This window comes from Elephantulus edwardii, unplaced genomic scaffold (assembly GCF_000299155.1).
Source record: "Elephantulus edwardii isolate Elephantulus edwardi_28Jun2011 unplaced genomic scaffold, EleEdw1.0 scaffold00103, whole genome shotgun sequence".
NCBI classification, from domain to species: Eukaryota; Metazoa; Chordata; class Mammalia; order Macroscelidea; family Macroscelididae; genus Elephantulus; species Elephantulus edwardii.
The window spans coordinates 10,277,436-10,294,240 of NW_006399853.1; the positions used below are offsets into that span (position 1 = coordinate 10,277,436).

Below are 16,805 nucleotides of genomic sequence, written 5' to 3' on the forward strand. Positions count from 1 at the left end.
GTCTAGAGGAGCTAGTGTGTGTTTGATCCTTTTGCAAAATATTAATTTGTTGTTTTGATTTGTTTTATTTATATTTCTACTTATTTTTATTTCTTTTTTAACTGTATTATTATTAATTTTAATGAACATTTACAGAGATTTTAGATTTCCATTTATTCATTGTTGCACTTTTCTCCCTGCCCACCCCTCCCCTCCAATTCATTCTTCTCTTTAAAAATAAAAGAAAAATTCTTTCATTGTTATACAGTCCCTCTCCCCAAGCCCACTCCACTATACAGCCTTCGTTCTGGATTCCTGTCATGACAAGAATACCTTTATTTTGAAAGTTCACAGAGCAAACTGGCTTTCCACTCAGCAGTCTACACCCATTACATTTCCTGGTGTTGGTTACAGTCCCCACATGTAACCACACCCTTCACATCTTGCTCCCGTGTTTCCGGTTTCCATTCCTCCTTCTGTCCCTTCCTGCCTCTGAGCTTTAACCCCTGGCAGTCGCTACCCGTTGGATCCTGTGTTGTTCTAAGGAGTATGTCCTTTGCTAGCATTATTGTTCATCTCATGTTATTGTTGTCAGAAGACATCGAGTCCAGTACAACTCATAGTGATCTCTTTAACAGCATCTCTGAGCCCTGTCCTGTCCTGTGCCATCCTCATCACCTCTGACACAGTTGCACCCATTGTAAAAGTCATTGTGTTAAACCCATCTCGTTGAGGGTCTCCTCTCTTTCCTCAGTCTCTGGCTCACTTTGCCAAGGAATAGACTCTCCTAACAATCTGCCCCAGAGGGTGTGAGATGAAGCTTTGCCATCCTTTGCTCTAAGGAACATTGTCTGCACTTTCTCTAAGATGTATCTGCTCTTTTGACAGTCCATTCAGCGCTCTTCCCTGGCACCACAACTCAAAGGCACCAGATCTTCTTCTGTTATGCTTATTCATTGTCCAGTTCTCAGTTACATGGCAAGTGATTGAAAAGGCCATAGTCTGAATCAGGTGCACCTTAGTCCTCAAACTGACATCATCGTTTCTCAATACTTTAGAGAGGTCCCTAACAGCAGACTTCTCCAGTAGAATCTGTTTCGGTTTTTTTTATTTCTTCAGTGCTGGTACCAAGATTAGAAGCCTGCTAATCTTATAGCTACAATATCCCTAGGACCACGACCCCTTCAAAACCCAACCCACAATTCTGAAAGTTCTCTGTTGATGTGCTGTTCCATTTGTTTTTGGATAATCTTCAGCAGAATCTTGCTTGCATGTGATATTAATGATACTGTTCGATAATTTCCACACTCTGTTGGATCACCTTTCTCTGGAATGGGAACAAATATAAATCTCTTCCAGTCAATTGGCCAAGTGGTTGTCCTCCAGATTTCTTGACACAAATTGGTGAGCACATCTAGGACAGCATCTGTTAGGTGAAATACGTCAGTTGGTATACCATCAATTCCTGGGGCCTATTTTGTTGCCAATTCCTTCAAAGCAGTTTGAACTTCTTCCATCATCACCATAGGCTCTTGCTCATATGTTGTTTTATGAAATTCTTCTGTGTCAGCCAGTTCTTTTTGGTAAGATGAAGCTGTATACTCTTTCCATCTTCTTTTTATACTTCCTGGATTATTTATTATTCTGTCCAAAGCATCCTTAAGTACTGCAACTCGAAGTTTGAATTTGTTCTTCAGTTCCTTAAGCTTAAGAAATGCTGACATTGGAGTTAATGTTAGATGGCTCTTGGCTGAAAGCAGAGAGTACCAGGGAAATATCTATCTGTGTTTCATTGGTTATTCAGAGGCATTTTAGCTATGTGGATCACAACAAACTGTGGCTAATTCTGAGAAGAATGGAAATCCCAGAACACTTGATCATGCTAATGAGAAACGTATACTTGGGCCAGGAGGCAGTCATCAGAACAGAGTAAGGAAACACTGCATGGTTCAAAATTGGGAAGGGTGTACACCAAGCATGTGTCCTGTCTCCATACCTTTTCAATCTATATGCAGAACAGATTATCCGGCAGGCTGGGCTGTATGAGAAATGTGGCATCAGGATTGGAGGAAGATTCATCAACAACCTATATTATGCAGATGACACAGCCCTGCTTGCTGAAACTGAAGAGGACGTGAAGCGCGTGCTGCACGAGGTCAAGGACTGTAGCCTTTGATTTGGATTGAAACTCAATATCAAGAAAACCAAGATTCTCACCACTGGGCCAATTGGCAGCATCATGAAAGATGGTGAAGAGATTGAGATTGCTAACAGCTTTAGTTTGCTTGACTTCACAATAAACACTCTTGGCACCAGCAGCCAGGAAATTAAAAGATGTATTACAATGGGAAAGTCTGCTGTTAGAGACCTCTCCAAAGTACTAAAGAGCAATGGTGTTACTCTGGAGACTAAGGTATGCCTGATACAGGCCATGGTCTTTGCAATTCCTTGCTATGCATCAGAGAGCTGGACAATGACTAGGAATGATAGGAGAATAGATGCCTTTGAACTGTGGTGTTGGAGAAGAGTATTGAATATACCTTGGACTACTAAGGAAACAGGTTGATCCTAGAGAGGGTTAAACCAGGCTGCTCCTTGGAGGCAAGGATTCTGAAGCTTCATCTGGCATACTTTGGACATGTTGCAAGGAGGGACCACTCCTTGGAGAAGAATGTCACACTTGGAAGGGTGGAGGGACAGCACAGGAGAAGATGTCCCTCTATGAAGTGGATTGACTCAGTGACTGGGATAATGGGGGTAGGTGCGTCAGAGACAGTGAGATTGGCACAGGATAGAGCAGGATTTAGGGCTGTTGTACATAGGGTCGCTGTGAGTCACAGGTGACTCAACAGCATGTAACAACAACACAATCTTATAGACCTATCCATTGTGTGCCTGGAAATTGAGTTATGGAAGGGATTTTTGTTCTAGGCTGAATAAGGGCCAGAGTCTCAAAGGTTCCACCTGTCGCTGCCAGCCTAGTCTTTTTATGACTTTTGTTTCACAGTTTTATCTCACACTGTCAGAGACCTTCCCTCCCAGAGCTGCCAGAAGTGGTTTCCAGGTGCTATCTAGTTCTAGTCACACTGAGGTTCATGTGATCCGTCAGACCTTTGGACTGATAGCCTTTTATTCTCTTACTTGTCTTTGCTCAAATTGGGAGAGACCATAGTTGCACCCTAGATGACTGTTTCCAAGCTTTTAGGGAGCTCTAGTGGCCTATTGGTAAGCTGCACTGCAATCCTAAAGGCACACAGTTTGAATCAACCAGCTGCTTTATGGTAGAAAGATGGGCAATCTCCTCTCATGTAATTTACTGCCTCTGAAAACCAGCTGGAGGGTCAGGTTTGAGTCGGTTCCAACTAAACAGCACACAGGAAGAAGAAGCTTTTAAGATCCCACTCACTACTCAGTGCATTCTAATCTAAAAATGTAGTCCATTTTCCCAAAGTACTTGATGAACTAACATAATTAAACTTAGTACATCCCAGTGCCTCTACAGCAAAACAAAAGCCATGTGATGCCTCATAAAATGAACAGGAAGCAATTATTAATAGACACAGAGGATGAGTATAAATTTAGTCCTAAATTTCCTGGAAGTAAAACAAATATGTAATAGATTATGTTGTAATTTTGCTACATGATAAAAGAAATTTCAAAACATTTTGGCAAGAGAATTCTTTTCCTGATAAAAAATAGGAAGAAGTTATTTCACAGGCCTTTCTCATAGGGAGTATCATGAATGATGTCTTCAACTGAGAGAGCTGCAGTTTTGAAGTAGTTTTTATGTGCCAACCCTGTGTGAAAGATGAGGGCATAATATGAACTATGAATATCATGAAGACGTTCTAAATGAGAAGATACGGCTCTGGTGTGTTAGGGTTTTGTTTCACTTATCGAACCACACAGGAAAAGTACAACAATGAGTGGCAGTGTAATTAGTTAATTCCTCCGTGCGCCCCATCTACAGTAATTCTTTTCTAATGTAGCTGGTTTGTGGCACTACTTTTTCAGCAGGTTTTTCTCTGCTGCCTAATTTAGCACACTCTTTGTGGATCAGCACCATGGACAGTTACCACAGCTGGTTAATGAAATGCCACCGTCTGAAATCCGCCTGATGTTTCTAGGCAACCCTGTATGCTTGTTGACACCAATTCTCTATATTTATAGTGAGGGAATCCCTCCCGCCCCGCCCCCCCTCCCCCCCCCGCTTCAAACGTCTTCATTAAATAATATGCTTAAGTAATTGAAATTATGTGATTGTTCACATCTTCTGCAGCTAGGAAGAATGGAAAAAATATTAATAGCCTTTATTTTTAAACTTTTCCTTTTATTCCTGTCTGCCCAAGTTCCTCCCCTGCACCACCAAGATTACTTCCTTTTTTTATTTTTTACTTCCTTTTTTTAAGTGAGCTGTGAAAAATGGACACTTCTCTGGACCTAGAGCCTTAAAAGATAAGTGATTAAAACAGCATTCAGAGCCCTCAAAACGGGCCGGTGCTCCTGTCCCCCTCCTCATACGATCACTCTGCTCTGAATGATGGAGGAAGCCTTTTGAAATTTATGGGCTGTGTGGGCCAAGCCACACTATGAGGCTGGTGCTTTCTGCGAGATTCCGGCTTCAATGTTCTTCACCTCAGAAGCAAACCACCCTATGTGTTCTTAGCCCAAGAGAACTCATTTCCCCACTTCCTTCTAAACAAAAGGAGGAGATCAGCCCACAGCTTTTAAGCCAGACTGAATATTAATCCATGTAGCAGATGTTTGGTCCTTAATAGTTGTGTGCTGATTATTAATATCATATTATGCTAATTGCCATAGTATCCCGATATTTTCTGGGATACTAATTATTTCATTAGCTTGAAGTATAATTTTTATTAGCCTAGGCATTTTCTCAAAGACCTATTCTAAAATACAGTGTCCTTTCCTATTCATGGTTAAATCAATGATAGTTATTTGGCAAAGACTCAAAATTATCCAGGCTAACATGTTTTTAATAGTAGTTGATTTATACATATGTCTAAACCTCCAACACATGTTCGCATGTATGTTTGCTGGTTACACAGCGCTATTGATGGGAAACAAAGCATCAAACCGGGAAAAATACATCAGAGAGTCGGAATTGAGCTTTTAACTCCTTCGACAACAGGAGCGTTATGATGGAGCTTTGATTGCGTTACAGCTGAGAGAGGTTCCTGAATAGATTTGCTGGTCAGCTTCTTACCTTCCTAATTAATTGTGAAATTCACCCCTGTCATGGACATAAGCAAATTAACTCATTGGTTTTCCCATTAAGATGTGCATTTTCTTTGGACTCACCCTGCCCTCCCAACTAGGAAACGGGGGCATGTGAGAGCGAGGCTGAAGTCCTGAGGTCCTCAGCTAGATCAGATAGCAGACTTTGATTCCTTCGACTTTTAACCTTATCCTGATTTTTTAAACAAAGAACCTAACAGTGTCTAATGTCTGTAAAGTAACTTGTTCAGCAAAGGATGCATTTGCACGTGAACGCGGCGTTGTGTCTGATGGTTCTGTGCTGTACACACAATAATGACTTCTGAATTTTATTTTAGACCATCCACGGACACAAGGGACCAATCACTGCAGTGGCCTTTGCTCCTGACGGACGGTATCTTGCCACCTATTCGAATACGGACAGCCACATTTCCTTCTGGCAGGTAAGCACAGCCGATGCTCTTAAAGGAGAGGGCACTGCATGGTGGGCTTTTGGTAGAAGAAGTTTCCTGGTAAGCCAATGGCTCTCCCACCGTTCTATCTCTCTCTTCCCCACCATCCTGCCTCCCTTCTGCCAACAAACATCAAGTGTTCCTGCTTGCTGATTGTGTGCCAGGTGTTAACCTACGCGGTACTGAAAATATGATTGGTAAACTGGGAAGTGGGCAGGAGGGCATAGTCTGCTGTCACAATCCTTTCGGTCTGAAGAAGATGCAGATATATAAGCAATTTACAATACAGAAGAGGATCTTAGAAGTGACCTTCCCTGAAGAAGTAACCTCTAAGCTGAGACAAGAGATTTTGGGGAAGGGCCAGATGTGAGGGTGGAAATGAGAGGGTGTTTAAGGCAACCGTCAGCCAGAGCAGAAGTTTGGGGCTGAGTAGGGGCATGGTGTGCTTACCTGTCTGCAGAGAGAGTTGACGGCCGCCTTGGACTGGGGATGCACACCGCGCTGATAGTACATTCCTTGGGTCTTACATGCTAACTGTTCACAGGATGTAGGCTCAGAGAAAATAATGCAATCCAGTCATAACTTTATATTATCTGAATTTTGTTTGCATTCTGAATTTCATACAGATTGCTCTTAATTCCCAAACTCATAGAAATTCAAGACCTCTAAAAGGAATCTCTACTCAAAATTTTTCTAAAATTCAATCATTCAAAATGTCTAAAAAGAATCTGAGTTTGTCTCTGTGGCTGACAATTCATAATGCACACGTTTAATTCTCAATAAAAAGAAATACCAATTTTGAGCAACTAATTTTATGAACTCGTTTCATCCTTAATGAAGCTTCTTATCACAGCTTCTTTTTAATTACCTTACTTCTTTGAGTCTTGATGGTTTTAAAAACACTTAAACCTCATCAATCTCCCTCTAAAAAAGTGAATTTAAGATTTGTTAACCTTCACTTTCCAAGGTGCAAGTATGTTTTATGAGGTTCAGTTTATTGCTTTGAAAGCTAAAAATAAAAAAAAGAGAAGTTTAAACAAGGCTTCAGCACAACTTGATGATGGTTGAAAAAAAATCAATAGCTAATAAAATGTAAAACGGATACAATAAATTGCTTAATTAACAACATGCTATTAAAGCATGACAACTTCCAAATCTGTCACCGACTTTTTCTCCTCTTGGTCTAATTTAGTTTTCCAGTTTATTTTCTCATTATCCTCTCTCAGAATTTATCTCCAGCATCTTAACTAGTTTGTATTAAACTCTTTTCCCCAGCAATCTCACCTGGTCTTCATTTTTCCCAGCGGGCAACCACGGGATTCTTATTTTACACAGCTAAAACCTCAGAGTTAATCCATTAGTTCTCCCAAACTGGATACTCTTCAGTGACTCTTTCAAAGGTTGACCTACCAGCAGTGTTTCTGTGTAGCCTAATGCAGTGGTCTCTATCCCAGCAACTTGTTCTTTGGTACAAACTTTTCCTTATTTTCTGTTCTCTTAAAAACCTCTGAAAGCATATGAAGTGAGAGCCTAGGATGAGGGCAGTGGAGGGTCGGTGGTAAAGTTCTTGCCTTTCGTGTGGGAGACCCAGGTTTGGTTCTCAGCCATTGCCCTTCGGAAGCACGCACCACCTGTCTGCAGTGGAGGGTTGTGTGTTGGGATCATGCTGAGAAGGTTTCAGTGGAACTTCCAGATAAGAGAAACTTGGATGATCTGCTGATTTGCTTCCAAAGTCAGCCAGTAAAAATCTGTGGGTTATGATAGCCCCCAGCGCACCATGGAGATGCTCAGGACCGTATCATTCCTTTGAGCATGGGGTCATTATGGGTTGTTTTCTTGATGTCAGCTAGAATGTTCTAGGCCTGGCAGATGTGTCAGAGATGTGGACATCACAAGTCATGGACTTGCTGCTTTTCATGAAAGCTTGAGTTAAACCTGTGCTTTTTCTTAGAGGAAATAAACAAATCTCTCTTTTGTTACACTTGCTCAATTTTTTTTCTACTAAGGACATATTATGTATAATAAAGAAATGCATACTCTCAGTTCTCATTGCCATGAAGTTAGAAGCACCTCATAGACAGCCCTCGATTGGATTTGCAAAGCTGTAAACCACATGGGAGGAGATTGCCTGTCTGTCTCCATCTGTGTGTTTTTAGATTCACACCCACAAAGAGGTGTGACCCTGGGTCAACAGTCCAGCTACCAGAGGTTACACCAGATCCAGACTTCTGCCATATTCCTGTATTTGCTGAATGATGAACCTTTTTCCTCTTGTCTAAATCTGGTTTTATTTGAATCTTTTTCTCTCTTCATTGAGTATTTTTTTCTATTTTTATGAATCTGCTTCAGTCATGGGTGAAATTTTGGCCGACATTCTTTTTAATGTTAGAGGACACTATGGTTAGATAATCTCTTTCTCTCTCTTTTTGACCCTCCACGCTTCAACTTTTAATCCAGTTTTTAGTCGCCATTGAGTCAATTCCAACTTACTCCAGTTCAATGTGTACAGAATAGAACTGCTCTTTAGGGGAAGGGTGTGTGTGTGTGGGGGGGGATGTTAAAATAACATTTGATTGTGTTTTCTGTGCATATTTAAACAACGTACTGGGTTCTCATTGACAATTTTCTCAACCGTCTGCTCAGTGACACTGGTTGCATTACACAGTGTGTCCGTTTCCTCATTATTTTCATTCTGTGGAGCCGTTTCCTGTACTCCTATTTCCCTGCCTGCCTGCCTTTCCTACCTTGGCTTCGGAGGGAGTGTTGGTCATTTCTATGACGCACGGCACTCTTAGATGATGATGTTTCTTTTATGAGTCAGTCTGTTTTTTAACTGCATGGTGAGCTCTTGGAAGGGTTTTGGTTCATGGTTTAAAGATCTCAGAGAAATCATCATGAGGAGTCCTTTGCTCTCAACTGGTCCATTAATTTGGAACTTTTTGAGAATCTTAAGTTCTGTTCCATATTTTGCTCCCACTCTATCTGGCACCATCAATTATGTCCCTGTTTGGAATGATCGAGTGGTACCCAGGCTCCATTGATTACGTTCTAGTTCAGAAAGCTAAGTCATGATACCCAGGTGCCTTCTAGCTCTTTTGATCTCAGGGTAGATGAGACTTTGTGATTTTGCAGATTATTAATCTCGTAAACTGGAGCTCTGGTGGCCTAGGGGCAAGAAGCTGTGCTGCAGCCCTGAAGGCACGTAGTTGGAGGCCAACAGCTGCTGTGCAGTCTCCTCCCAGGTAATTAACTGTCTCTGAATACCCGCTGGAAGGTCAGCTATGGGTTGGTTCTGACACAACAATATACAAGAATAGCAATCTCGTGAACGAGTTTCTTCTGAGTCTTCAGTATTTTCCATTCTCTTTTACTCCAGATATGGAGAGACCAGTAGATGTATCTTGAGCTGCCCATTGCAAGCTTTTGTGGCCCCAGCTACTACTCATCAAACTGGAAAATAAAATAGAAAATGTTTTCTTTTTTATTAATATTTTAATCATTTTTTAAATTAATTTTAATGAAAGTTTACAGAACGTAGGGTTTCCAATCATTCAGTGTTGCACTTATCTCCATGTCCACCCCCTCCCCCCATTCACTCTTCTTGAAAAGTAAAACTCTTTCATTGTTATGCAATCCCTGCCCCCAAGTCCACTCCCCTATGCAGCCTTCATTCTGGACTCTGTAATGACAATAATACCCAGTCATATATCCCTTGTAAACAATTCTCTCTCTCCTTCGTTTCCCCTCCTTTTCTGTCTTCCTTCAAGAAAATAAAATCGAAATTTTATGAAATATACCAGTGGACCAACTGTCTCATGAAATACAGAGCCTAAGCCTGCAATAGTCTGTAAGCCAGTCCTCTGAGGTGTTCGTTCAGTATTTATGTTTGTGCCCCTGTACCTAATACCTTCTTGAGGTACCTCTTTGTAGCTTCCGGTTCTCTCTCCAAACTCCTCTGTCATCTCTGGCCTTTTCACACCGCATTTAAACCTCTGTACATGAGGGTTTGTGGTGGGGTAGGACAGCTGCACCCCAGTCCAGTACTCACATATCCCAAGGGCTGTTTTGTTGACGTTCTAGACAGAGTGCACCTAAGCGGCTCCGTCAATACCCAGGCCTTTCATGCCTCAAAATCCAGTGCCAGGACATGCAAGGCCGCCTGTTTCCTCCCTGCTTAATTATGCCCAGCTCAGTCTTGAAATTTAAGTAGGAGGTCCAGAAATACATCATTCCAGCTTCATTGTGAAATTATAATAAAGCTCTGCCGGAAGCAGAATGATCTTTCATTTGAATTCAGGATGATCCAAAAAGCAGTCTTGGAACTACCGCCACTGTCCTCAAGTGGGCTTTGCTGATTTATTTAAATAGATGTTGTTTAGTTCTGATGATGTATGATACTTTCATTATGATTCCAGGAAGTGTACGGTAATATATTTTGAAAACGTAATGAAGTCATATTAATACAGAATCTGACTAGGGCCATCAACTATTAAAATCTTTGCTGAGAAATGAGTGTTAATGAGAAATATTGGTTGGATAATTACTCAACTGAGACTTTGTAAAAGGTCTGCATGCCATATTACTTACAAAGAAAGTCACATTAAAGCAGTTCCTGTTATTCAATGAATTGTGCCCTTCTGTGTTTCTGTATGTGCAAAATAACAAACTTCCCAGTACTGATTTTGTGAAAAGCCCGAGTTGCATTTTAGTTCATTTAGAACCTCTGCTTTTTTCCTTTGTCACATTGTGTTTTAGGTGAAAGTCAACACAGCAAGTTACCAGTTTTCCTTTCAGCAATCCAGCTGCACTTGTCCACGGCAGGCCGCCGTGCCCACCGGTGTCAGCCCCCTCTCCGCTTCCGCCGCCACCTGCCCTGTTTCCCTCCTTTCTCTGCACCACCGCCACCCCAGCACCCTGTTAGCTGCTCAGCTTGGCTCTCAGGTAGCAGCTGCAGCACCGCCTGGTGCTCGGTCACTCACGCACACGCATTTCCCTAACATCTCTCCCTCAGATGCTTCAGTTTCGTGTCTGCGTCAAGCAAGAGGAGTCTGGGGACAAAATGCAGCCCACCTTCAAACAAACGGATATTCTCTTTCAGAAATCCTTCCAATCAATTAGACAAATACCGGGTTTATTTCTTTTTATTTATACCCATCTACAGCTCTTTAAAAAAATGATGATATAACTTCATTTTCATGAGCATGAAAAGATTGCTCATGGAGTGAAAAACAATTGGATGAAAAAGCAATATTGTGTGCAACTGCCATTTAATGTGAGCCTGTTTATGCGTGATCTCTTCTAACTCCATCTCCTTGTGTGGAAGAGAGTGTGTGTGCATGTGTGTGTGAGAGAGAGAGAGACAGACAGACAGACAGACACATTTATGGAAGGAAGGCTTTCCATCAAAATGCTAATGATGAATTTTCAAGAGACTTAGTTTCTTTCTTATCCTTCTCTTCATCATTTGCATTTTCTACAGTGATTTTAATATAATCAAGGGGGAAAAGTGAATGCAACCAAAGTTATAATAAAGAATCATTTTATCGAGGGACTCTGGTAGTGTGGTGGTTGAGGAGATCAACTGCTGACTTTGAAGAAGGCAGCTAGAACCCATCAGGTGTTCGTTGGAGAAAGATGGAACGTTCTTCAGTAACGGTCCACAGTCTTGGAAACCCTATGAGTAGTTCTCTGTTCTGTAGGGTCACGTTAAGCTGGCATAGACTCAATGGAATGAGTGAGTTCATTTATCCAGGGCTCAAGTTCCTCTTACTTTAACATGGCTTGCAGGCAGTCACTGGTCAAGAATACATTAGTATTGAATGACAAAGTGGTTAATTCTTCCAATGAGAGCTCAGTTGCTAAGCTAACTGGGAAGATTTTTGGCTGAGCTTATTGGGAAAATTAATACTCTTGCTATTTCAGATTTGTCTGTAATTTGGAAAGCATGTAAGAAAAGCACCATTTTGAGGTTCAGTGAATTATTGTTAAAATCAGGGCCGTCTTCGTTCCAGCTGTGCACACCTGGAGTCACGTCATACCTTCTAGGAGTTCACAGAGCTCTGTTCGAAGGCAGGGAACTATTTGCACCTTTCAGAGGTACTTATCCAAGCAGGCATGGCTACTGTTGGCAAAGGAGCCCAGGTACAGAGATGGACTTTTTTGTTGTGAATCTTTCCATCTGTAGGAACACTCTCCCTGTCACGTTTTTAGCTTTTGGCCTCTGTCTTCTGCGTGGCTACAGTTGAAGGACAAAGTTCAAATAGGGAAGTGTGTGCACACACTGGATGTTCCCAACATTGTGACTTGCCTGCAGAATTCAGACTTCAGACACATAATCAGAGGAAATACATAAATATTTTAAAATGTCTTATAGGGTTGTGGGGTTTTTTTTTATCAACTGAGAAATTAGATTTTTTTAAAAGCTCAGTATGCATTTTGAGGCCCATTAATTTTAACCAGTGATTTTTCCAGATCATTTGAAGCTATTCTGTAGAAGGACAAAAATTTTTCAGTACTGTTTATTCCTTTTTTGCAGAGGTGAGAACTATCAAATCAAACTCCCCATTATCACTTATAAGTTAAATTGGGCACCTCCAGAAAGTGATAAGGCACTGATTTGTTGGTTTGTTTTCTCTTTTATGACTTTGGCGGGGGAGGGGAAGAAGGAAGGAAGCACAGAAAGAGACTTTGGAAAGGATGACAGCAGGTTACAGCCTAGAGCAGAACTTCAACAGAAAGAGTTAACTATAACCCTCTATTTGGTTTTAAAATGTGACCTCGTACACTAGTGATTTTTTCTCTCACCTCTGTGTTGTGTTCAGCACTATTATTAATGCAGGAAAATCAGTAACATTAGTCATCTTAAAAGGGTTATTACTCAAGATGATTTAAATTGTGAAAATGTCAGTGCTGCCTGCACGCAGCCTGCCGGTGATGCCATGATTTACGCCGCTGACACCCTCCTGCTGCCGAGGAGAGCCGGGACCAGGGACGCCTGAGGAAGGCCGGGACCAGGGACGCTTGAGGAGGGCCGGGACCAGGGACGCCTGAGACACCCTGCTGATCCACATGCAAGGCATGAGAGCCTCTTAGACGCCCCAGCATTCGCCCAGGTTTCCTGTGTCCACCGTTTGCATCCATTGGGCCTTACTTGGCCTGCCTCCCACAAATCCCTCCCATCGTATCTTTTACAAGGGAAGAGAGCTGAGAATGAAAATGAGTACAAAGAAAGAAATGTATTCTTTCCCAGGGGGAGAAATATCATTTCCCAGATTTCTGGGCCACGTCTCAGTGTGCTTCCCTTCCCTTTGGGATTTGAGAATGTGCAAGTGTTGCTAATGGAAACTGTTTAAAGGAAGGTTTAGAATCTAAAGGGTTCACGGAGCATTGGATATGGTGAGGATGGCCCAGGACAGGGCAGAATGAGTCGTAGTCGACCCTCCAGCACCAACAACCACAAAGGGTTCTTCAGGCTCTTTTGCTCAGATAACGTCCACTTCCATACCTGAACTTGAGTGTGGAGTTGTTCATCACTCATCATTTCCCTGTTATTTTTACCCTTTACTGGGATCTCTGGTGGCTTAGCAGTAAGGAATTGTGCTGCCAACTCAAAGGTACACAGTTCAAATCCACCATCCTCTCCACAGGAGAAAGATGGGCAGTCTCTTCCCATGCAATTTATTACGTCTGAAAACCCACTGAGGGTCAGCTGTGAGTCAGTTCTGATTCAGTAGTACACAACAACAATAACAACAATGGATTAAGAAAACTTTCTTAAATCCAGAAGAGCTGCTGAATAGAAATTTTTAGCACCTGAACACATCATTGTCAGCAAAGGGTTGAAGAGGACTCAGCTCCTCAAAATGATAAGTCACAGATAATGTTCCAAGGACGTGCGATTCACAGTGCCCTTCAGAACAAACCAGGAACCTGCGGGGGCTGGACTTCGGACAGGCAGATGTTGAAGGCTTGGTGAGTGAGTCACGCGCTGCTGTTAGAGTAACTGGAAGACCTAGATCTGCTTTGTTTAATGCCCACCGTTTCTTAGCATTGCTCAGTTGAACCGTTTTAATAGGATCTACCCTTCCACTGCCTTCTTAGACATCCGTCTGTCTTCGACGTGCCTGCTAACACGTTCTACCACAAAGTCTCATTTCCCTGTGTTCAAGCCTCTCCTGTCCCAGCATAAGAACCCTTTCGGGTGCAGACATTCTAGGGACTCTTTTGTTGTTGCCCTGAGCTGTGTTGAGTCTGCTGGCAGCACAGCAGAGCAGTCTGCTGGTCTTACCTCAGCCCCGTGGCCTGACATGCTCTGTGCACTGTTTACTGGCTGCGTGTTAGAATTAGATCACCAGGCCTCTTTTTCCTGCAATGGGAGAGATTCAGAATAAGCTCTTAGTGAATCAAATAACCCTGAGGAAGAAGAAATGACGGTAAGTGTGTGTTCTCTGAACCCATGTGTGTTCCTGCGAGGCAGTCGGCTCTATAAACACACATGTGCTGTTGTGTGTCTCCCTCCAGATGAACACCTCGATCCTCGGAAGCATCGGTATGCTCAATTCGGCCCCTCAGCTGCGCTGCATCAAAACCTACCAGGTACCTCCGGTGCAGCCCGCCTCCCCCGGCTCGCACAACGCCCTCCGACTGGCCCGCCTCATCTGGACTTCCAACCGCAACGTCATCCTGATGGCTCACGACGGCAAGGAGCACCGCTTTGTGGTCTGAGGCTGCGGCCCATGTCCTCACTGCGCCGGCACTCGTGGTCCCCGGCCTCCCTCTCGGAACGTGTCCAGTGCCTGCCCACGCCAGTGTCCACTCTGCATGGTTGAGGGCAGCCCCTGCTAGTGCCACCATCGATTAGAGCATGCCCACACAGCTCCACCGGACATGGCCCTGGCCGCCCTGGGACTGCAAGCCTTCCCTGCCAGCCAGGGCAGGGGGCCTGTGATTCCTGGGAGCAGCAGAGGCCTGGAAATCAATAAACACTGTGATTGCACTCCCAGCTCCGATCAGCTTCTTCAGGGGTCCAAACCCACAGTGGAAGTGCGGCTGGAGCTGCTCTTGGACATGGGCTCTTGTGGGTGGCGGCAGTCCTTATTACTGAAGTGATTCTCCATTTGGGTTTCCTATTGTTTACCAACAAGATTCTGTGTTTACATGTCTTGGTTTTGTTTTTCCCTTCTGAAGATCGCTAGGAAATTGCTCAGCCTCATTTCCTGGAGTTGAGCCACTACCTTCTTCCTTAACACCTGACTGATTTGAGATTCATGAGCAAATAGCAAAGGAAAAGACTTTCCTTGTTAGGGAAGACAGTTGCCCAGACACCTCGTTAGCTAAAGTGCATCTAGCCTGCTCACATAAGAGTGTCTTTAGTAGTTTAAAATAAAAGGCATCTCTAGTTATGGTCTCAATAATTACCAGCCAGCATAACTAAACTCTTAAGGAACTCCTGTGATAGAGAAACAAGCTTGGAAGCAGAGCATATACCCCCCAAAAAGGCTCTAGTATTTATTGATAAAAGATTTTTTTGGTTTAAAATAGAGCCTTGGCTTCCACTTCCTCCAGAAGCGTCACAAACCTGCATCCCCATCTGTGTGACTTAAGTCAGTTATCATGTAATAATTATAAGCTCATCCTTAAATTACTAGAGATGGAGGAAAGGAATATAAAGAGGCCGTTTATTTTAAGTAGATATTCTAGAAATCTTAGGCAATATGGCATCCGCTCTCAAATATGTATATAAAATGTGAGAGGTCCCAGCCAAGTTCCCTGAACAAACATTGCAAAGACGGCGTTCATCCTGCTTCAAAGAAAGCTTTAAGTAGGTCACTGTTCCCTTCTGTCAAATTACGCTGGGTCTTGCTCCTAATAATGGAAAAGAAATCTATAGGATAATATTTTTGTGTGAATTATTCCTCACACACTTGAATCTGTATGTAATTTGGGGATGTGATTGGCTAATTGGTTGGTTAGTCAGTTGGCTGGGTAAAAATCGGTTATTAAATTCAGAAGTAGAAAATCACTTTATTAAAATCAGAGAAGATATGCAGAGTTAACAATGATGAGAAAATGTAAACAGGTTAGCTTATGGTCCTTGGTGTGGCCAAGACAGTGCAGGGCCTGTATCCACGAGCAGCTGCTATTCTTAACGATGACGTTAAGCCGCGAAGACTATTAGCACTCCTCTTCCTTGTTGACATGAAGTGTGCTGTTTCTGCTGGTGGCAGATCTGTACTTATCCCTGGTTTTATACGTCGGGTGTCCCTTCAAAAGTGACTGTATGCCACTTGCATGTACACTGTACTTACAAAGATGACACACATCGTTTCCAAGGAAGAAGCACAACACTAGCTTGTAAACTGTTGTTTGAACACGTTGTTGCACTTGGCAGAGTTATGGAAACGAGTGGTCAACTGAAGACACACTTTGGTTTTTCCAGGAACCTTCCCACGTCTTCTCTGTTGTGGCACATATTTACTTTGTGACCAAGGATTAAGTTATTCTAGACCACAAAGCTTTGTGGAATGATGAGGTAAAAGTTGCTTTTTATTTCAAAGCAGAATTTTATTTGCATCGGGGAAAAGGTATTAGATACACGGTGTCTCCCACAGCGATCGATGCTCGTGTGGGGTTCACTGTAGAGATTTAAAGCAAAGCTGTGAGGCACAGCCAGACAGCCTGGATGCTGCCCAGCCTTTCACATGCTCAGTCTGCACACACTCAAGGTGACTGGCCAGCAGAACATTGTGACTGCAGAACTCGGGGATCGGGGACTGCTGATGGCTTCTTATGACAGACGCCTTGTGTTGCTAGACTAATATTTGCATTCCTGTGAATACAAATCCCTCCTTGGCCACTTGGACAACCACAGTCCCAAACTTCACCACAGCTTAGGTTTCTCGGCGCTGAGGTAAACTTGATATTGTCACCCCAGTGTACGCTTTTAGTGTTTTATTGATTTTGCTGGCCCTTGTATTTGGAGTTGTCCTTGTAAATGTAGAGACATACATGGCTTTGCTGGTAATTTACAAGCAAAAGATGACAGGCCTTGACACCTGTATGAAGATGTGGCAGTGACAAAAGTCGCCGTGTACCACGAGAGAATGAAAATGTTTGCCTCTCAAGACTTTTCTTGACGAT

At 42.8% G+C, this 16,805-nt stretch overlaps 1 protein-coding gene across 2 annotated transcripts in view; it reads left to right on the forward strand.

Annotated features, from left to right (window-relative positions):
- The window catches only part of WDR7 (WD repeat domain 7), a 349,149-nt gene extending 334,749 nt beyond the window's left edge, over window positions 1–14,400 (forward strand). For both annotated transcript variants that reach the window (XM_006891734.1, XM_006891735.1), the window contains 2 exons: window positions 5,553–5,657; window positions 14,187–14,400. In XM_006891734.1, the coding sequence (XP_006891796.1) occupies window positions 5,553–5,657; window positions 14,187–14,390 (309 nt within the window). In that variant the 3' untranslated portion in view covers window positions 14,391–14,400. The remainder of the gene's footprint in view (window positions 1–5,552; window positions 5,658–14,186) is intronic.
- Window positions 14,401–16,805: the final 2,405 nt, after the last annotated feature.